The sequence below is a fragment of the Rhopilema esculentum genome, chromosome 18 (assembly GCF_057945365.1).
Source record: "Rhopilema esculentum isolate cy_ngs chromosome 18, ASM5794536v1, whole genome shotgun sequence".
Classification (NCBI taxonomy): Eukaryota; Metazoa; Cnidaria; class Scyphozoa; order Rhizostomeae; family Rhizostomatidae; genus Rhopilema; species Rhopilema esculentum.
In genome coordinates, this window is record NC_142832.1 from 5,046,302 (window position 1) to 5,069,750 (window position 23,449).

General features: G+C 34.3%; 1 protein-coding gene across 1 annotated transcript; it reads right to left on the minus strand.

The window, feature by feature from the left end:
* Positions 1-792: 792 nt before the first annotated feature.
* Positions 793-22,237, minus strand: LOC135680755 (uncharacterized). The gene is made up of 27 exons (XM_065194912.2): positions 22,139-22,237; positions 20,744-20,843; positions 19,910-19,978; positions 18,843-18,908; positions 17,888-17,934; positions 17,216-17,305; positions 16,543-16,603; positions 16,176-16,262; positions 15,310-15,351; positions 14,019-14,077; positions 13,327-13,390; positions 12,317-12,384; positions 11,783-11,845; positions 11,214-11,235; positions 11,057-11,108; positions 10,783-10,819; positions 10,009-10,235; positions 9,489-9,638; positions 8,319-8,531; positions 7,791-7,939; positions 6,854-6,935; positions 6,221-6,298; positions 4,821-4,876; positions 4,302-4,434; positions 3,175-3,426; positions 1,678-2,180; positions 793-1,303 (listed from the first exon to the last, which is right to left on the minus strand). The coding sequence occupies exons 2-27, from the start codon at positions 20,759-20,761 to the stop codon at positions 1,007-1,009; spliced, it is 2,985 nt and encodes a 994-aa protein (XP_065050984.2). The 5' UTR covers positions 20,762-20,843; positions 22,139-22,237; the 3' UTR covers positions 793-1,006.
* Positions 22,238-23,449: the final 1,212 nt, after the last annotated feature.

Below are 23,449 nucleotides of genomic sequence, written 5' to 3' on the forward strand. Positions count from 1 at the left end.
GGTATAATTAATATTTGAGTCTACAACCCGGCTTTTTACCTTGCTCTTATAGTTTTAGAGTTATTGTTTTAAAACTTCATCAAAATTATAAGATTTTCACCCCCACATACTGTTGACTTTGCGTAGCCTTAAGTAAGACGATTTCCATATAAAAATAGTCCTTTCTTGCAACTACGACAAACTTGAAAGCTAAGGGCACTTGTAGTTTATCATGGCAACTTTTTATTTGTTACATCTTTTGTCTTGCAGAAGCAAGCAAGTTGCTCGTTGAACTTTTGATAATCTAATGAAATATTTTGACAGCTGTTTGCACATTAATTCCTTAACAATGCTGCTTGGATAATCAAATCGAATGTTTTTAAATATCATAATAAGGGAAATTCAATAGATTATATTTTGGCACAATTAAATAAAAACCAACAGTAAAGATATCATGTATCCATTGATAACAATTTGAAGGTAGATCAGTTAAAAATCAAATAATTTCAGATGATAAAATACAAAAGCCGTCCCAAAGTGTGAGAAAGTGCCCAGTATAGAATGTATTAATACAAATATGGAAAGTACGCGAAGTAGCTTCTAAGAATCTTCAGCACCTAACTTTCTTCAGAAGGAGAGGCCAGAATATGAAAGAGCAGAAAAGGAAAGAGGGAGAATACAGAATCAATTTTTGACACAACTACGCATAAAGCTAAAACATTTTGCAAACCATTGCACCAAATTTAGTTTTGGATATCAACAAGCTTTCAACTATTGCAAGGAAAGGTAGACGGCAAACAAATCAAAAGCAAATAAATTTATTATTTCTTTTAACACATTCACTGGCACATTTCACAGTTCAAACACTTATCAATTCTTTTCAAAGCAATTCTATGGTAACATCAATTACAAAAAAGTCTGAATGTTAAGTCAATATCTTAGCAGCGGCAGTACAATAAAGCAATCCATTTTCGCACAGCAATCTAAGCATTTCCCTGTTTCGTCAAAGTTCTAAAAACACTAGATCTTATTTGTTTTTTCCGTTGTTCTCTACTTCGGTAGCCATGTTCTTCCTGATGACGTCATTTAAACGGACTTCCAAAATTTCAGCCTCTTTTTTTGCAGACTCGACTTGACGCTCAAGGTCTAGCGTATCAATAAGAGGCTTCTGTGCCTTGCCTTGCATGTGGCCATTGGCCATTGGTGAGGACAGCAAATAGTTTATTTTCTTCCAGTCTGCATCAGATAGCGTAGGCTCCTTTTTGTACTTCTCCAAAGCACTCTTAAGATCTTTCGATATCTGTTCAGTATTCGATTTAATGACCTAAAACAAACTATTTTATTAGGAAGGCCCATACAAGCATACTTTCAAAAGAATTTTCTACAAACCCAAGCTTTCTAACACAAATTACTAATAGTTTCTGCAAAAAAACAATTTTAAAAGTGATTTTGCGTGTGGCTAGAAATGAACTCTATTTAAATTCTGAACTAATCTATCGTTATAGTGACTGATTACTTCCACGAGTCTGTGGTACAAAACTTTTTTTACTATTTCCAAACAAGAGATGTGATTTCATTTGTGCAGATAAACAAAATGGCTCAAAGTTGGGGTATGTGCAATAATTTCTTCTACTTTGATGAAAGTCTAATTTCCTGAAAGTAATATTTAACAATTCTGCAAAAAAGGATGAGCCATACCTCTGTTTCAGACAATACAGTTTGCAGTAACTTTTCGGTTGATTCAGCCAGCCTGCTAAACACCTCATGCCCTTCCTGCAATCCTGGATAGCCCTTACCCCCTGATTCCATTGGGGACGATTGCGTCATAGTTGTTGTTGCACTTATGCTAGGAGTATCGGTCTTTAGAATTCTTATTTTCGGTGGGTCGGGCCTCACATTTGTAGACGGGGGCTTGCCTTGCCTTAGGTCATTTTTCACAATTTCAGGCTGTTTTGGCCTCTGCTGAATCTTAATTGGCTCTTTCATCTTCTCAGGTTTAATCTTTTCATTTATTTTCTCTTTTTTCCCCTTTTCTTGCTTCACTTTTCCATTCGTCTCCTTGTCTGTAGGTTTTTCTAACTTTCTCATCTCTGGCCTTTCTTTGGTTTTCTTCTTTTTCTTTGAAGACTTCTTTGGAGTGCCAACCTGGAACGCAACCTCCACCGGCAAATCCTCTTTTGACTGCTCTTTCGTCACATTACCTAGATCGACATAATAATCAATTGATAACAATCACAGTTATTGAATTGAAGTTAGAAAAAAGTCCGTTTAAAGCAAAAAATGATTTCCACAGATGTCAGCAGGCCCGTCGCTAACGAGGGGGCGTGTGCCGTGTGACACCCTCCCTTGTTCTAATATTCAAAATTGGCAAACAAAGAATAACGGTTCTAAGTTATACTGTCCTTTATAAAAAAAATAGACCACGCCTCTAAATGACAAGTTCTACAAAGTAAGGCCTAACAATAAGACATGAGGGATAAAACAACAAATCCAACCATCTGGAATTTCATCTTCTTATTTTAACTTAATATTTAAACTCCTCCTACAAACAACAATGGCCTTTGTTATTTACTTCAGCACAGTTCAGCTTAAGAACCATCCATTCTTCATGGAAATTTACATGAAGATTAAAAGTTGGGTAACTTGCCAAAGGGTTGAGTTCCGAGTTTAATTAACAAAATACGAAAAAAATATTACTGAATGCTCGAAGACGTATTTCAAAGTTAAAAATTTGATCTCAATAAGCAAGAAAAAGACCCTCGCGACATAAGAAGCAAAAACGTTGGAAGAGCAAAAGAAAAAATTTAGTTGTTACCATTCCCTTATTGTTACCATTATGCTGATTGAAATTTTGTCACAGTAAAAATGGAGATCAAATTGTTATGGCGAAATTCTACCATACCATGGGAGGCAGATACCAGGAGGCAAAAGAACGGCTCGCGTTGACCAATTGGGCTGTTCATAACCGGGAGCCCATGTTAAAGGCAATCTGTCTCGTTGTGGATTGGTTAACGAGAACAATAGCTGGAACAATAGCCTAAACACGATTCCAACGCTCCGCCGTATTTTTTACAATGCGATAAACTAAAGGGGGACTGGAAACAATAAAAATCCCTTTGTTCTTATAACCAATCAACGTCGTGACAGACTGCCTTTAAAGTTCATAGTCAATAATAACATGACCATAGTTCATACCTGTGGTTCCTGCACCACTGTTTATAGGGAGGGGCAAGGGATCTGTCAAGCTGATATCATCGAGATCGTTCATGCGTGACAAAGACGATGGGCGGCCGTCCGCTGCTTGCTGGATGATTGGCTGTGCCTCCACGGTTGGTGAGACCACACATTTCATTTGAGGCTTCACTTTTGCAGTGGGTTTTTGACTTTTCACTGGGTTCCCTTTCGCAAATGCAGTCACTGGCTTTACAGTGGTCTTCACTTCCACACCTAACAATGAGAATTCAACAAAATTCGACACATTGCAAGGAAAAAGTTGCTGGGGAATCTCTATCTAAAGAAAACCAATAACATTTTAATTGGAGGGGGGAGGCATCACAAAGTAAACAGATATCTTAACAAGAGACTGACATGTCTCTACGAAGATGCAGCAATAACATCTTGCATGTTAATACCTATATTCGAGATTCGGTCAAAAGGGGTCAACAAGAAAGAGGACAAGGCATAATGCCTGCCAAAATTCTTGGAACACTGACATCAATTTTCAATGTCAAAATCAATCATCCCCCTCTCCCCTACAGAACAATGTTGGTTTACTATCAAACGGGTTAGTATTTTAGAAAGCACTTTCTTTTGCGCTTTCTATGATATTTCTCTAAATCATCAACATTGTTTTAGGGGGAAGGGGGCGGAAGTAGCAATTTTTTTTCATGAAAGGAATGAAAGATATCAAATGCAGCGTGAATTGCTGGGTGTTCCAAGTACTTTTGGCAGGCATTGTAGATTGGTCTCTGTTATAGATACAGCAGAGAACAATGTCACCATAAAAATCTATTAATAAATGGAATTTTTCAACGAAATTTAGAACAAAAGGCAAATTTTGAATAATATTGAATAATTTTTTTAGATGCATTGCGTGTTTAATTACCACAAGAAAAGTCACGAAATAACAAAACAATCAGGCTTACAAATGAAGCTTGATTATTGTTAAGTATTCCACAGAAAATATTCTATATACTAGCAGCATTCTTTCTTATCTGTTTTGGATCTTTACCTTGTCATGTATCGAAATATATTTTAATTCAAATAAGGAAAACTAGTGAATCAGTTTGTACTAGACAAAAACAAAACTTTTGGAGACTAACCTTGACTGGAAAGGCTTTCCTGCAAAGGGCCTGTACTAGCATGGGCTCTACCTACAATGGCATTCCATGGGGTGACTGGGTGTGGCATTTGATCCGGAGCCGGGACATTCACCGACCCGGGCTTAACATTTGCCTAAAAAGTGGATATCACTAATTGTAAGTTTGGTGTCACAAACAGTCTCGCTTATGATAGATTTCAAAAGGAGGCTCAAAAATAGAAAGAAACAGAATATACCACAGTTTAGAATGTTGCAGGTTATGCACTTTTCGTTGTTTCATTTCACAGAAATATTAGGCGAAATAAAATCATATCTTTAGATAGGGAAAGAAACTTAGTTTACTCACATATATTGAAACAAATAATAAAAAACTAACAAATGGTTAAACTAAAGTTTTGTGGAAAAGGCAAAAGATTATACGAATCAGTTGCTAGAGATGTTTGGAAATAAGAAAACCAAAATGTTAAAGATAACTGCAAGATTATAGGAACAAGAAAACTGAATTTGTTGACAGGCTTACCTGCGTTGGAAAAGGATGTGGTTGAATTCCTGATGGCGATGTGTTTTGCTTTTCATCTATAAAAAAATAAAGTACATCTAAGTGCCTGTTCATGTGAGAAACGTCATTCCATTTTATGGGATGATTCTTTAAGCAATCGTGTCGAACTTTTGTTTAATTTTCAACCTTACATCCCAGCATTAGTGATGAAAAATCAACACATAATCAGAAAAGGCATAAAATGAACATTGTTTTACAACAATAAACAGACTACTGGGAAGGATTCTAATTCTTCACATGATATCAAGGAACATTTGTTGTTTAGAAGACAGAACTTCGATTTAATCTTCTACATATGTCTGCTATTGGCTGATGTATCCCCTTTCACAATTCGTCGCCAATGTGCTGAAATTGGGCTGTGCCAAAAGGTTTCTTTTAGATTGAGAATTCTATGGTCTTGAAGATCATGAAAAATCTATTTAATCAGAAACTTTCTCTAGGAAATTATCTTCCATTTGGTTCCTTTATATATCTTGGTACTGGCGAATCGGCATTGTTCACGTTGAAAAATGTTTGTAAAAATAAGATTATTTTTTTGCAGAAATTCACTACAATTTTTATTCTTTGCTTCATTTAGGCCCCAGTACAGATACAAATGTCCGTTTTCCAACTTTGAGTCTTCTCAAACCATCACTACCGAAATATTTTGTTTCACGCCTTCATATGTGCCCTGAAGAAAATTATAAACTTGTTTTCTGTTTCTTCTGGGTTGTTTTTAATCAAATTGTTATTCTGGGCATAACAAGCGGCATAAGATTAATTGGGCATTGCTTGCATAGTTTGACTTTGTTCCTTTTTAATATTAGTTATTTGGTATTTTTTTGTTCTTCTAACCGTCAGCTTTAACGAATTATTGAGCTGCTTATCTCTAATTGATATCCATACGTTTGCCAATCAAGTGATTTGTGATCTTTATGTAGCATAATTCCACCCTGGCGTCAAAAAGCCACCTCGATTACCCCTGTTTGACGCCAGTATTTTTGATAAACATCTTATCTTCTGTGTTTGTGATCTTCTACAGCTGCATTTTAGGCTTTTGATATCTCCATCTTCAAAAGTCTCTGTTTTCGACAGTAATCCGATATGTATCGTTTTTATGTGTTGGCAAAGAAATACATTACTGAGTTTGCCAGGCCTAGTATGCTAAAAGAATGCTGGCCAAGAAAACTTCAATCGTTTATTTGATTCGATCGAATGAAATGCGTTCAACTCGTGGAAAATTGAATTCGATTATGGAGTTATGGTTTCATGCTTTGAATTTTTGAATTAATTTGTGAACAGCAGTTAAGAACATAAAATCCACAAAAGCCATGACTTTTAGACGATTTAAAGGATACAATTATTGCTGCTTTGGCTCTTACTTTGATTAATTTTGGTCCAAATAGAACTTTCTAACTGCGATGACGAGGAATCAAAACCGGGCGGAGGCCTCTTCGACGCTGCAACGAAAAGAAACGCAAACTCACAAGACTTTATAAGAATAAGGTATTGAAACATTATGTTACAATTATGTATATAGAAGGAAAAAGTGGAAACATTGGCAAGGAAGTGCATATCATAGAAACACTTTCAGTTTCAAAAGCCTCAAAGTTATATTCTCCAAATTCTGTTTTCTTCAATAATATAATACTATTTGGAAAATATAGTACAGGTTTGTGTTTTAAAAGTATCATTTTAGATGCTAGAATGATTCTAGCGTGCAAAGGCCAACCCCAGATCTGCGGGCCAATGGAGAAAGTTCCAGCCGAACTAATAATCAAACTCTCATTAAAAACTTCCGTCCGGTCACTTCTAAAACAACGTCCACTTGGTCCCCGAAAGTGGCCGCTATTGGAGGTTCTGATGTATTTTCGTATGACAAACCTCGAGCATGCCACCCATAATTTCCAGCCATTTTCGATTCACACTGGCCAGAGATGTGCTTTGATTCGCATTCCAACCTTTAGACTCAAACAGGAGTCAACTCAATGAATTTTCTCTCTACTTTGACTTACCCGAGAAACTAATATTCACATTAGGCAGCAGAGCTCTAAGTCCATCTTGCCACGCCAAAACATCTGTACCATTTGACTTTGACTGGTTATGAAATGAAGGTATAAACGAGTCAGAATAATCATTACTATATATAGTAAATTATGCTTTAGTATACATTACTATTTAGTATATATTAGTATATAGTCCTAAGCTCACGCTTACTGCGATCATCAAACAACTGTTAATCTCACCATACTGTCCTCATGATCGTATTAAGCGTAAAACTCTGAGTTGCAGCTCAGGGCCATCTTTCAGGGCATCGAAAACTATATAACAGACCGTTTAACAGCAATTTTAACAACAAATAACTATTAGAGGAAAACTATAAAAAAGGCCAGAGGATTTATCATTCTCAAAAGGATATATTTTAAAAGAAAGGGATTGCCATTTTAGACTCCTAGCTTAACTATCGATTACACTCCTTAAAGTAGAGACCAGTATTGCTTCATGTGACCTAGTATAAGCTATGGAAAAGTTAAAGATGTAACTATCAAGGGGGTCCTTTCCTCTTGTATCTCCAGTTGCAAATAACAAGTCTCTACACTCGTATTTAGTGGGGAGTTCTTTTAAAGCCTAACCTTTGATAAAAGATGTTAGGAAAAGAAAAAAATTGCTTTTATAAGGACAGCAAGAATGATTTTTGAGAAATTTCAAAATCATAACGAAAAAGGAATTGATACTTTGGTGTATACGACAGTCTGTATAACAGAGAACTCATTAAGTAGATGTAAAATGTTTTAAATTTGGAAGTGGTTATGCAAATACACATATGATTTTATTGATAACTCTCTCTTGAACATGGCCATTGATACTAAAAGGAACAAGGTATATGTGAACTGAAAACTCTAGCAAATAACTGACTTAAGCTTGACATGAAAAGCCACGGAATTAGGTTACCTTCTGAGGTTGTTGTGCATTCTGTCCGAAGTTGTTTGCTTGCTGGAAAGGGGAACCGTGTTCAGGTCCAAACAATTGGTGATGTCCTGAAGTTGTTGGATTTTGTTGCATATTGAAATACGATCCAAAAAACGAATTGCCATGCAGCCCTGCAAAACACAAGTTCTTTTGTCTGGAAAAATGTCACAATTGAATTTTAAAAAATCTAAAAATCATGCTTTATCAGAACGAAAATACTTTGTTTATCCTTATAAACCTTTTCCTGAATCTGATGAAATTTTGTGACTCATTTTTACACTGCGTTGTATAAACACTCTCCAAGCAAAATCATTAGGTACAGTAGCATCAATTTTGATATAAATACTGCATGCGGTAAAACATTGTTGCACATCTGAATTCAGACTGAACGAATGACCTGAGAGTAAAGTGGCTCTCTGAGTAGTATGACGCTGTGTGAAAGTGTCTGGCCAAAGGAAAGGAAAATGACGGGTCTTGAAAATCTAATTGCGAAATAAATAGCTACTGCACCTTGTGATGTATTTCCAAATAGCGAATATTGTTGACTAACATCTTTGTTTATTTGAGTAAACATATCTTTGCTTGTATCTGCCGTTAAATCGGGCCATGTTGCCCGACTCGCATTTGGTTTCACTTCTTGGATGTTACTTCCAAGTGCAGCTTGTTTCTCAGAAGCCAAAAGGTCTGCTAAGCCTTTGTTGCATTCATCAAATGGATCGAAGCCTACATGAAAAAGAACAGCGGATTTTATTAGTCAAAGTCCTTCCCTGATGGAAAGTGTGGTTACACATTGGCCTGGTGTTGAGCTGTGAGTACAAAAAGCATGGGGAGAAAGACCAAGATTTGAAATGAAATTGCTGTTTATTTGTCTTAATGAGAGCCCTTACCACGATAGCCAACATAAAATACTGGTTTTCTTTTCATATTTGTCCTAAAGGATCTCAGTGGGATTCAAAGAAATTGAGGATTACACTTACAATAAACACTTGTTATCTTTTAACATACCTTCACTCAACTTAGCTGGAAACAGAGAATCAGATATACACTTTGAACAATGTCATTAAATATTTAGCGACTTAGGTCGTTAGATATTGCTCTGGTTTTCAGGATTTCTCTTTATGTAAATCATATTATAAATAATTATCAAATTGTCACTTGATTGATATCTTGACTGATATGACAGGTTTCGATATGTTACTATTTGATGGTGTCTAAACACAATACCCAAGCAGGACTTGAGGAAATTTTTCATGATCAAGAAAAAGTTGCATATTTCAGAGGACATTAGGAAAATATTTCAGAGGACCTTGGTATCTCTATGTTTAAAACACTCGGTTTGGTTTGATACAACTGTCGTTCCTACGAATTCTTAAAGAGACGAGACCCGAATATCATCTTATCGGTTGTTTCTTGCAAACTGACACAAGGGCCGTCTGAGCATAAGAGATTGCAATCGCAGCATCGACCCCCCCTTACCTCCCAAAAGGGCGAAAAGCCGTTTCCATATAAAATTATCGATTCGCACAGAATTCATGGGTTTTTTCACTCCATCAAGAGCACATAATTTACACAAAGAGGTTCTTTGTGTAGAAAATACACAAAATAGATTTCAGCGATGCATAAAATTTGATACTGACTTTTATTGGCGAAAACTGAACAAAGTATTCATAGCGAACCAACCTAATTCATCATCATTTGTCACTCGTAGGTTCTTCAATCCAAGATCGCTGACTGGCCAAAAGGAAGCCATGTATGATGAGTCACTGCGGTCTTCGGCTGGGCCATTCGGTGTCTGGTTAAATTCTTTTGTCTCCTCAGACGTGGCCCATCCTGAAAAACAAAAGTTAAAACTGACAGTTTTTCAACTTTACTTTTACACGTCATCAAAAAGTGAAAGAAAATAGGAGTTACTAGCTCAAAAGTTTAAGAAATTCCACCAAATAAAAATCAGAAAAAGAAAACAAAACACCCAAACCTACGCAAACGGAAGAAAGGGTTTTAGAAATCGCTATTCAAAACGCACGGACCCCTGTCCCCACCACATTCCTAGTACGCTCTAGAATTCGTAGGGAATTGGTGCCGAAAATGTATTCTTGCATCTCATTAGAATTTTCGTTTGCCAAATACACAGCTGTTTAGATGTCATATTTCAGAAACAAGGTGGTAAAACGGTATGTTAAGACATCACACAGGCTCTTACCGGTTGCAAATGTTGGGTGTAAGATCTCCTTCGGTAAACTACTTCCAAGTATTGCAGGGCTATTGCTTGTAAATGAATCACTTCTTTCAATTTTAGGTTCATCATTGCCGATCTCTGGTCTATCTTTAAATTCGCTACCAGAAGACCAAGATGAGCTTAACTGCGGATCTTCTTCTGTCCGCTCTTTTTCAAGTTCATTGGCGTCCTTTTCGCATTCCTTTTCAGCCCTGAAAGAAACCCATTGAATGACACAATAAATTTTGGGTATCGTTATATTGTACTGTATTGTACTGTATTGTACTGTATTGTACTGTATTGTACTGTATTGTACTGCATTGTACTGTATTGTACTGTATTGTACTGTTTTGTTCTGTATTGTACTATATTATACTGTACTGTACTGTACTGTACTGTACTGTACTGTACTGTACTGTACTGTACTGTACTGTACTGTACTGTACTGTACTGTACTGTACTGTACTGTACTGTACTGTACTGTACTGTACTGTACTGTACTGTACTGTACTAAACTGTACTGTACTGTACTGTACTGTACTGTACTGTACTTTACTGTACTGTACTGTACTGTACTGTACTGTACTGTACTGTACTGTACTGTACTGTACTGTACTGTACTGTACTGTACTGTACTGTACTGTACTGCACTGTACTGTACTGCACTGCACTGCACTGCACTGTACTGTGCTCTACTCTACTGTACTCTACTGTATTGTACTTTAAAAGAAGCAAAATGGTGACTTGATGAAGACTTACCAAGCAGCTCTGGCAGGTAATGCCGAATTCTGATTTCCTGCAAAGATGAGGTTCGGTAAAAGACAGACAGAATCACAAAGTAGATGTGTATTACATATACATTGATTCGTTAATCTGCTTATAGCTCAAGATGAGAAACACCCCATGCAATTGTTTGCAAATGTTAGAAGATCGAATGAATTATGATCGTCTTTTAAGAACTAATATGAGACAACTCTTAATGACGATCTTTGCTGTAAAATTAAACATAATAAGCGATCAGCTATGTATATACCTTCATTAATTTCTTGTGGCCACTCTTCTTTTTGCTGACATTGTTGAGGCTCCTTTGGTACAAATAAAGAAAAAAAGTTAACTCTCGTCTTACATAGATAAACATCAAATCAAAATTGAAAAATATATTCATGACGTAAAATAAAGCGACTTCTAACCTGCTCAATATCTTGGCTTTTCCTACAAATCGAAACAGAAAATATTTACCGTAGTTATAAAAACAAAAAGTTAAGCATCTAAGACAAATAATAATACAACTTTCTGTAATCAAAAATGTGTAAATCTTTTAAGCTTTGGCGATTTAAAAATTCAGTTTTAGCAACAGGTGAGAAGGGAACTGAACAAGTTAATACTGTTCCTATTAGTGGAACGACTAATAATTTTTAATAGGTGGGTTATAAGCTAACTATCATGGCTTCCCTTGTTGATAAAATGAAGCAATAAATGTATTCTTCAAAGCGTGCAACTTTAAAACATAAGATGTAGGGCTATAAAATGGAATCTTCGACACATTAAACCCAGAGAAGGTTTAACACATGTAGGGTGTATGAGCTTACAGTAGAGTTAAGATTTCGTCCAGTGCTTTAACGCAGTTAACAACTCAAATAACTTCTAAAGACAAGTATCTTTAATTCCTGTCAAGTATGAATAATATTACGCCAATATAATAAGGTCATAGAAACATCATACAAAGTAGCATTCTTCTTTAAAAAATAGCAATACATACCTTCGTATCAACTGCGTTTTTTGAAAGTTTTCTAATAAATCTCTCTCATAGGCTAGGTGCTTCCTGAAAAAATTCAAGCAAGAAAATCAACTAGATAAAATTAACAAAGACTGCATAATTGCGGAGAAAAAAACCATTTCTACATAAGTTGAAGAAAAGTGGTAATGCAAATCGCTATTCAGAGGTTCATCCATTGACAATACACAATTAGTGAGTTTTCTTTAACAGGCACAATTCTTTTCCGCTCGTCTGCCAACACATAATACGATTATTCCTTTCATAAATATATCCAGAAACAGCATTTATTCGCCTTACAAGAACTTTCTTCATTCATCCTTACAGCAGAGGCCGATGTTAACAAATGCAAACAAAACGTGTGTTTTACATAGCTTTATACTCATTTTTATCCATTGTGACGTCAATTGATTAATGGTTGATTACGCGTGCTATAAATGACGTCACAAAGGAGATTTACTGATTAAGTACAACAACGGGTTATACTCAGAAAAAGTGATTGCAAAATGAATATTTTACCCTTGCTGCATATCTTCTTTGGTAAAACAAGCATTATCATCCCCCATTTCGTGCAAATACATACAATCCTAGAATAAAAAACAAAAATTTATATTACTGTTTATGTTGAAAACTACCGTTTATCTGCCTTTCATAAAGTGCTCGATGCCATACAGGCAGAGCTGTACATGCTTCGGTATACAAAAGTTTTTAATTGCAACTCTGAGTTTCATGCTTAATGCGATTATTAGGCAACTCCCACGTGCAGGATCTAGAGTAAATCCATGCCGGATCTGGAGTGTCTGTTTTCTAAACATGTTCATCGTATGAAACTTATAAACGCATTCCTCCGGTTATGGGCTAGCTTTTTTCAAGGCAGGTACTATGGAAGTACAAGTGTTTGTAATTTATAAAAGCTGCATAACTTTGCTGAGAGACTTTTTGTAAAAAGTGAAACAATTGGCTTCTCGATAAAACTAGCAGCTAAAAGAGGAAGCAAGGGACATGGACCTTCATAGCAAAAATTGTTTATATTAACTTAGTCGAAAACCAGAAAAATATATAAACCAGAAAATTTAAGTCTTTACAGTCTCAATATTTTTTTCGATTAACTTGAAGCACGAATTCAAGAAAATCATCAAAACTCTTATAACTGAAAATTTAAATCATATTTTATAGTAAAGATGAAGATTAGAAAGATGTAGTTTAACTTAATTGAATTTAATTGACTTGTCTATTTAATGGTACAACAAGGAATTGTCTAATACCGGATTCGTTTACTTATCGCATTGTCATGATGTAACAAGAAGTTGTCAAATGCTTCACAAGAATATGTCTTTTTTCTTTGTCGTTGTACTTATTATTAATTTTATTATCAAGCTGTAGTTTCCAAAGTCTCAACCTACTAAAAGATAAAGCAAATATTGCAAATATTTCAACTGCAAATAAAGTCTAATAGCTTGAAAGATTTCAATGATGATTGCCTTCTTGAATTTAAACAGAGCTTAATTTCAGAGGCGATCTTTACTTACTGGATTTTTACACTGCATATTTCGTAGAAAGTGGGTGCAATATTTCGTTGTTCCTAGTGATACTCTGGAAAAAACCAATCAAACTTTAATGTTAAAGAATAATGAAAAAAAATAAGATATTATATACATAATCTATAGCACGTGTTCCTATTCGCAGCCTTAGTTTGATCTCGTGGTTTGCAACCAAATAATCAAAGGGGTGATAAATTTTTCTTTATTGCATTTTTATAAAATATTACTTCTGTTATCATCTATAGGAATTAATCAGTGAACAAATTCAGGCACCCTCAAAACTTTTACCCTCATTGACTCAGATTCGGTTAGCATACAGATATTTCAATGCCAATACTGAGCTCTGCATAACGGTTTGGGTGCGAAAATATCAAAAACAAAGACACTATATTCATTACATCTACAGCCCTCTTATTTCACAGTCGCTAGAGGCCAATTGACTTACTTCCTACGAAGTAGCTTGAAGGCAGGTTCCTTGGAACCTACAATTATGACACCTTTAATCACCGTCACTGAACCCCCTCCCACAGTTTTGCATATATAGATTTTGCATAACTCCCCTCCCCTCATTCTGCATAACGAATATAAGTATCACCTATAACCAATTGAAGCATATAAAATCTTTCCTCGATTTGATTCAAAAAAGAAACTTCCAACAAACAATATATTGTCACACATACCTCAAAGTTCTGCCATCTTGTTGGATATTATTTACAGCTAATATGGCCTTCAAATTCTCCTTCAAGTAAACATAAACAACAAAATGGTGAGAGATGGTAGCTACATAAAACTGTTTGATAAGGGATAGAAAGGAAATTTAACAATTTAGGATATAATATTATCAAAACTTAATTTGTCCCTACATAAAAATGTTTTAGGCTTATTTAACGTTTAGGCAGAAATTATATAGCAAAGAACATCAGCAACAGCTTCAAATTTGACGTAAAACAGCTACACTCAAACAATTGTTCCTTCTTAACCGGCCAAAAATTCACAGAACTTAAAACCAAACAATTAAAATGTGGTACAAGTCTCTTTGGCACTTTTATTAAGTATCATTGTCGCTTGGCAGCCTCTCATACACAGTATTTACTTCTGCTACCATCGGTGTTTGGCTCTGGTAACATGCATTAAGTGTAAAAGTCTATGTACACTACATTTTGTCACAAAAGGTTTTATTGTGACAAAATTTCGGAGTTTGAAATTTTTGAGAATTCGCATAGAAAAATCTATTATAAGAGGTCAGAACTCAAATTTATGTATCCTTCTAATCTAGTCAATGCCAACTTTGCCGTTATCCTCATCTACATCATCTTCATAATTATTTTTATCGTCGGCATCATCATCAAAATCATAATTATCATTGTTGGTTCTTGAACTAACTTTGTTCGATAAAAACAGTTCTGTTTAAAACATTTTCTTGAATTCGTTCAAGGCATTTGCCCTTTTCAACCCAAATTTTGAACTCTACAGAAAGCAAAATTTCTATACTTACTTTTCCTTTTAGAGATCGTCTTATGCTTTCCGAATCTTATACTTATATTTATACATATACTTTTGATTATACTATATTCATAAATTTTCACACCATATAGATAGAGAGTAGAGACTCTTTGAGTGCAAAAACATATCTTTTGACCCGCCTTTGCATAAACTGAGAAAATATACCGCTTTTATTATGATTTTCTGAAAAACTGTTCTGTGTTAAGAATCTGCCTGGGACAATAAGCCCAATTCTGAACGGGTGCTCAAGCCCCAAAGTCTCCACGGAGTCGGTATCTATGGGACTGAATATTAAACAAACTGTATGCTTTTGCCTCTTATGACATTGGTAATATCTCTGTGTTGAAAATCCACTACGATATTTTGTCACGACGAAATTATGAAAAGTTGTCCGAAATTTATCCGCCGAAATTTTATCTGACGAAATTTGTTGTTGTTAGTGTATATGCTAGATCTGTGCACACCTACCTCTTCTTTGCTATATGTTATATATGCACTGGCACTTGGACCCTGTTTTAAGAAAACGAATTCATGTGTTAAAAAGAACCGAAGAAAATTTACTGAGAAAAAGTTGAGCCTTGATAACGCTTAGCTAGGCTGGTTTGTGCTAGGCTGGGCGAGTTTGGTTATCTGTTAGATTTTGCTTGAATAAGCTAGGTATTAGGTTTAGAGGGGTATAGGCATGATAAAACCTCCTAAAAGGACAAGTGACAAGCTTTTGACGCCAGTTTTTTTTCTTCTTTTAACTTAAAGTAAAATGCTGTATGAGAGTGTTGTTGAAATATTTTTCCTCTCTGATTTCATTTTCCTACTTAAAAACCCTTTTCAAATTATGGCGGGAAATGAATCACGTGACACCGTGACGTAGATTGTGATAATTTGTTATTGCTGCTACTGGTATACAGTGCAATATTAACGTTTACAACACGCTTCTAAACGAATTCAGTTCTTCTGGACCTGTCGCGTCGTGTTTCGTAAACTCTCTATTAATTGCAGGAAAATTCCGAGTTATCACAATGTACGTCATAGGGTCACGTGATAAAAAGCAAATTCGCGCCCCCTGCGCCCCCTGATTAGAATTTTTTGTTCTAAACCAGGAAAAACTTACTTCTAAAAGATGATCTATAAGTTAATGAAAAGAAAAGATACGGTGAAAAGTGTGTCACTTGTCCTTTAATTTGGTATGCAAGCTCAAGTAGTCAACACTGACCATTTAAATCAATATAAAGATTGGCCTGACAACATAACGAAGTGGAACAAAGAATATATGGATTACAAGATACATTAGTAAAAAACAAAACAAGACAATGAAGGAAAAACAAATCATTACTTACTTGGGGACCAGCATAATTTGTACTTGGATTTATAATTACTTTCATGATTTTCCCATATTTTCCAAAGTATTCATGTTTCTTCAAAAGCTAAAAGAAAATTGATGATGATGAAGATGATGTATTACAACAAAGAAGCAATGCAAGAAAGATTGTGTATATCAAATAATGTCTTTAGAGGTTAAACACTGACATATAATGACGTCATTTGATTGCTGTCAGATACTACATTTGTATCAATGACGTCACAGAATAGTCAACGCATATGACGTCACATGCAGTCAGCAGCCATTAAAAAATTCCCTGCTTACAGTGTAGGCAAACTTAGATGTGTCATCAAAAAACAAAATATTAAGATCAAAGTAATCACCTCAATGTCCGCCAGCCTCTGAGACAAGCCAACAACAAATAATAAATTTTTCTGTATAACCCTTCAAAAAAATGGGGAAAAATTCAAATGCAAATAAGCAATAATATTAAGAAAAAAACAAAAACAAACTTTACTTACCAAAATAAATCTAAACTTTGATCAAAATATATCAAAGAGTGATGGCATCACAAAAATATATTTTTGAATTCTCAGGGTATTCATTAATTTTGAAGTAGAAGGCTCACATTTAAAAGTAGACGTCTATAAGTTTACTAAATTTTGTGCAGTGTTACTAAAGTGAGGGTGACTGTCTTCTAATTAATTCCCTGAATTCTGAGGTATGGCTTAAGCTGGTACATGACTACTAAAATACCTCTGTTTTTTAATAGATTATTTGTAAAGTGAAAACTAATTACACAAAATGAATGAGTATTATCCAAATTAACAGCAGCAGGAGCAGATTCCTTTTCTGACACTTGTCAAGAGGAGTGAGGAGTGAGGCACCAAGACTTCAAGTAGACTGACAATATTTATCAAATTGATGTTTGACATTGAATTGATTTTTTGAATGTTTATATCTAACAAAAAAATTTAACTTAATCAACTATACTCAAATATGTTGTTGTTGAAATTCAAACAAAAAAAGATTTGGCATTCAGATAAAAAGAATTACCTGACATTTGATAGATGCTTTCTACTTTCTGATATTTTTTGCTTCCGTTGAGCCTCTCTCTGTTTTCTTTCTCTTTTTATCTTTTGGATCCTAGGTTACGTAAGCAGAAATATTGTTGTCTTATGTTAAACTGCATCACAACAATACCCAAGAACATATTTAAGCATTGCACCTTCTCTAATGGCATTTAACTGTAAAAATATTGCCAATTCTTGACAAAACAACTTTCTGTTTCTTTACTGGAAGTAAACACAAAGTGATGAATGGGCATTATACTTTGCATTAATTTTGAAACTTGGCCATTGGGGTCACAGCCTGCACTTAGAAGCTGAAAAAATAAAAGCAATGCACACATATGCAAGTGAATGCTGGATTAAGAGAATTTACAGAATAAAAAGATTACTTCAACATCAACAATAGCCCTTGCAGAAACTTTTTAGTCTTGAAGATCAGTGAAAACAAAAAGGGTGAAAGGTAAATAAATGCTTAAAGCTACAACAAGAAAAATATTGGGGGAACATGCTCATACATCACATCTGTTGTTGCTGCATAAAACAAGCTCTTTTGGGAAAGAGGCACATGTACCATTTTTGATACATATACACTGGATATCCCACATGCAGTATTGAATTTCATTAGCAATAAAAACTAATATTTCGAAAGTCTACTTACTCATCTTTCGAAAGTGGTTGGTACATTGCAGGGTCTTCAGAGTATTGCTGAACAAACAAAAACAACAACATATTAATTGGTTAGAGGATTTCGCAAATGTTATATTATATTATTTCATGATAAACGTGATGCAAGAGCATGAAGATGATTACCTGCAGTCACATCTGAATAGCTTTACTTTAAAGGCAGAATGAAAAAAAAACAAAAATATAGGTATTTATATATATATATAAAATAAAAAATCCAAAATCATCATAACAAGAATCATAACTTTGTAGCACATTCACTCATTCATTACAGTTTAAAAGAAGGTCAGTTTACAGTCAGGGGGGACACTTGGTCAAATATTAGGGGGCAAGCCTACTGTTTTGATAAGATGGTGTCACATTTCCCCATTGCTTTAGAACAAAAGACCATTGTCCTCCAAAATATGGGTGGTGACCACCCCCTCCCCCCCCTTGTGTCCACTACTATTTACAGTCGTGCAACATGAAATGCTAATTTTGAATTATTGCCATCTAATGTTGCTACGGATCAATGTCTACCCCACCACCAAAAGATGACATTTTGAGCATTTGTCTTTCTACTGATACTTTCAAATTTATTAAAAAAAATTTGGATGCCCAATTCAATAATTGTAGGTGTGATTTGATAACAATGTGTCATTGAAGAATAATTCCTTCATGTTCTATAACTTGAACTAAATTCATTGTTAAGATGATGGTGACTTTCCTTTATCTTTTGACTTCTGACAATCATTTCGTAAAGTATGTTCTACTACCCCAAAAATTGTGGTTTTCTTTTTACCAAACAAGCTTTTTCTTTCCTTGGTATCATTATCAAATTTTACCTTCAACTTTGATATGAAAAGCACACTTTGTGGAAGCAACTTCTTATGTTTCCTCTATAAAAAAGGACATATAATTCTGGACCAAAAAAACAGAAGAATGGGTACCTTTCTGCATGCAGGACATAACCCATTTTCATCAGTTCGTATCCTATGCCAACAAAACCTGCATATCTGTAGAGAAAAAGAAATAAAATAAACTAAAGGAAGTCCCTTTTTGTAAAGCATGGATAAGAACATATATATTGGGATATTAAACAAATGAAAAAGTTAATAACCCAAAAATCTAGTTATGAAGTAAATTCATATAATTATATATATATATATAAATTTCCATTTTTACCATTTCCAAAACAAAATCAAATTTAACAAGAACCATCAAGTTTGATTCTGAAGTCAAATTTTTGTTCTGTCACCTATGTAAATGGTTGATTACATTCAAAACCACCTTTGAAAAGAGGGGGCTCTCTCCTTGATTAGTTCATCTACTAAGAGAGTTCCTCCAAAAGAAAGTCCCCTGCAAACAACATCTTACATAATTGGTATTTATTGCCTGTTTTTATATACATGTATTTTTATGTAAACATTGGATGTAATTAGTTATAATGTAATTGTAGTAAGATATAGTATGTAGAGGAATTTCAATGTATAAAAAGCTGAACTGAACTGAATCACTCAACTCAATAATTGTCTCTAAACTAATTATTCAAAAATATTTCTACCATTTAATCTGTTTTATAAGTATGCCCTTGGATACCATGTTTATACACTCAAAACTGTTTCAAGCAAAAAAGTCCATGCTTGATTAAATACTAGCTCATATGTTTAACTGTAAGTTACCAAGAGACTCAGGTGAGTCTAATCATACAAAGAAAAAACAGGCAGCTGGATTTTAACAACATCTGCAGAAAAGAAAATCTCATTTTATGGACACAAACACAAATACAGGTTACCATAGCAAAACAAAAACAAACTTGCACTGGTTTGACTAAAACTAAGCTTACAGATCATGGAGACACCATCTGCCTTGCCAACTTTCCTCAAATACATACTTCAACAAATTGACCAAGTATATAGCTCTACCAAACTGACTCATAACTACCAATGAAATAAATAACAGTCATGAAAATTAAAGTACTTTTGATAATAATGGTTATTTATTTCATAAACCTTACCTGATATCCACAAGAACATGGGAAGAAATTCAGATCATCAATTTCCATTACTTCCATACAAAGCGGGCACTACAACAAAATTAAAATTTTCAAAAATCCCATTCGAAACAGGAGAGGTTTGTATGGGTGTTGCATTGCATAAATCTCAAAATGTTATTAAAAAGAAACACATTATATTCAAAGCAATGTTTTTATTAATTACTGATTGATCCCAACTTTAATAACTATTTTTCTCAAAAACTAATAGACGTCTACTACATCTTATAATTCTGAAAGGTATATAAAAATATTGCAAAGAAAAACAATGAATTTTTTACAATGCAAAATTTCAAAGGACATTGGGAATATAAAGGCAAGTCATTTATATATTTTCTTAAGGGATAATACTTAAAAACAAATACATATATTTAGTGACAGATTTATTGCAACAACTTAAATAGGACTCACTTAAATCACATAGATTACTATTTCAACTGAAATATGTTCATAAAATGTTTACAAATCAGGTTGCTTTGGACCCTAACGTTTTCTTTTCCCCTGCAACTTGTTCAATGACAAGGAACTCTAACTCATTGAAGATCATGCCTAAATTCGGAAGGGTTGATGCTGTTAGGTTTTCATTTTTTTATTCAATCGTTTCTGTATGGAATAGCCTGCCAGACAGTATTGTGATGCAGGCAAATTCGGATAGCTTTTACAACCTATGTCGAAATCACCTCAGTAATTTTTAAAATTTTAATGTTGTAGTTGACTGGGCAGACATTTGTATGACCCAAAGGATTGTTAAATGTAAATGTAATGATGATGATGAGATTTAAATATCAGATCACTTACCTCATCAGATTCAGACATGTTTGCTAGGTTGTTATGTTCAAAGATGGAAATTAAAAAGGAGTTGCTATACCAAAATCAGCTGCAGGGCATTAGGAAGAATCTAAATGAATGAAGATAAATCATTTATGAACAACAGTTAGATGGATATTAAACTAAGCAGTTACTTATGCTATGTTTGCAAATAATAATAAAAGAGCCTTCATGCTATTGGCTACACCATAACAACAACTAATAGTTTCAGTAATTCTTGGTGACAGACGCAAAGGTCACTTTATCCAAAGTGATAGTATAATTTGCCAGCTTCCCAATATAATTACTTCAAAATGCACTTCTTGTAAACAGTGAGATAAACTTTTATTTTAAAAAAATGCCAAAAATGTTCCATTTGAAACACTTAGACTGATCTAAATAAAATCATAGCACATCATAGATACACAACAAACTACATACTTGTTAAAGTTTCAATTATACCTAGTAATCCACTGAAAATACTCAGTCAGGTTGTTGAATGATATAATACCAAGAGAAAGGATAAACATCATTAGAAATTTATATTTTCAGTGTTTTACTGGGAAAGCTTTTTTTTCGCTTAAAAACCAACCCTAGAATTAAATTTCCTACACATCAAATATTTCCTTGGCTCACTTAAACATAAAAATAACCTTAAATAATGTCACAAAACCGAGAGTAAATCTCTAGGTTAAAATTACAAAATTATAGATTGTATAATATTTTAGTTAAGAATAGCTAATAGCATACAGCCTTGTGGATTTTATGGAATTTAAAAATTATTTCAACAGAGCCAATAATCTACAGGAGTAAAGCTCAGGCCCACAAGGTCTGAAACATCAATCTTCATGACACCCCTAAATGAGTAAGCCTACAAAATTTTTATTTCTATGTCATAATGTTTAATTTCGAGCCTTTATAATTTGAAAGATATATTTCGGAGAAGCTTTCTTACATAGTAATGATTTGAATACGCAGACTTCCTTCAGTATTTCTGTTTTCAAAGATCAACTCATAATAAGAATTCACTCGAGAGAATGCGAATGAACGTAGAAAAAAGAACGAATCGGTGCTTGATGTCCCAGACTAAAATTCAGCTAAGGCTTTACACTGGCTGATATCAACAGGCAATTCTTTCTATGGTCTTCGTTTTTTAAACAATATATTAAACAATCCATATTCGTATACATGAACAACAATTTGCCCTGTGCCCTTTTAGGCCAGTGTAAATCGCAACCAAGTACCAGGCCAAAACAAAGTTCACTCGAAGATGCATAACATGATTTTGTTTGGTGATTTCCAACATAAAGAGTCAAAATTTAAATAATGTACGTAATAATGAGGAATAGAGCATTATTTTGCAAAGAAAAACAGAGAATAATTTACCGAGAAAAGCCAGCTTTCCTTCCACTTGCTGCGGATCCTTTTCAGAAGACAAGCGCAGTTATCTACTGCGCATTTTATTTGTAAATTGGTTACCAGGCTTCCATTGATGACGCATTATTGTGAGAATGTCGTGTTCGTGGCAAAATTTTGAGAGCCCAAATTTCTGGTACTACCCGTTCAAAATCCCTTTGTTATTGATTTATTCTCAAGAACCATTCAAGTTTAAATGAATGCATCCTTGTGGCTGTACCAGAACCTCAAAAAACCATCTCTGCTATTTCAAACCGACGCCACGCCTCCTTCTTAAGACTCGAACATCATTGAGAACAAAACATTATTTCTTGCAGATGCACTTACATTTTGTGAAGACAAATAAGCAACACAACCATCTTATCTTAACTATAATAAGCGTATATTAAATTGACTATGGTATCAAAATTATATCTTTATAACGTATTTATTATTGTAACATTTTTAGCTTTCAACTTTTTGATAGAGTTGCTGTAGATCGCTTCTTAGTGGACTGTAAAAGTTAGACTGAAAATACGCAAACACAGAAAGAAATTCACTTAGTCTTAGATCAAATATTTGAATGTGATGTAGACTTAGAATATTGTATTTCCAATCGCACACTTCAGGTGGCTAGAAAATGATGGAAACGCCCATTTTAAAAATAAAGCTTCTAACTTCAAGAAAAAGAGGATAAGAAGATGAGCAAAGTAAATTTTTGCATTATTTTGTTACTATTGACCAGCAAAATGTGTTTTTTACCGAATCAAAAAAAATTTACGAGGGGGGAGGGTCTTTGGGGGGGTATCAAATACCGTGTTTCCGCAAGATAATTTCCCTATTACCGTAATTCCACAAGAATATTTTGATATTACCGTATCACTGAGTTTTAATAATGAGAAGTACCGAATACATTCCCATTTGAATTTTAATTAATTTCATTTAAGTTTCGAGTAATTTCTGGAAAAATCGTCAAGATTCAAACGCGTAATAAATGACCATATATGAGCGGAAAGTTTTTAATATTCCCAAAACTCATGTGCCCACGAAATATGAAGCTTGTGCATGAGCCTTTTTCATCAATCTTTCTAATATAAATTCTGAAAAATGTTCTAGCTGGCTTTCCACTCAGAGACTCCAGAGTCTTCTTGATGGACACAACTAGTTTTTCTCTTAGTGTTGTGGTTGTCAAACTGTTTAGTGTAAGCAGTTTAACTAAATTTATTTATGAAAGCATATTTTTTTACTATATGGAGCAATCACACTTTGTCTATGAATCCAAATCCGGGGTGTAGTGCTAGA

What these genes read in the sequence shown, in the direction of transcription:
- LOC135680755 (XM_065194912.2), bottom strand. An exon ending in AAAGAAGATATGCAGCAAGG is followed by an intron (nt 11,846 to 12,316) that starts GTAAAATATTCA and finishes GAATTTTTTCAG; the next exon opens with GAAGCACCTAGCCTATGAGA. An exon ending in CAGTGGTGCAGGAACCACAG is followed by an intron (nt 2,181 to 3,174) that starts GTATGAACTATG and finishes ATGTCGATCTAG; the next exon opens with GTAATGTGACGAAAGAGCAG.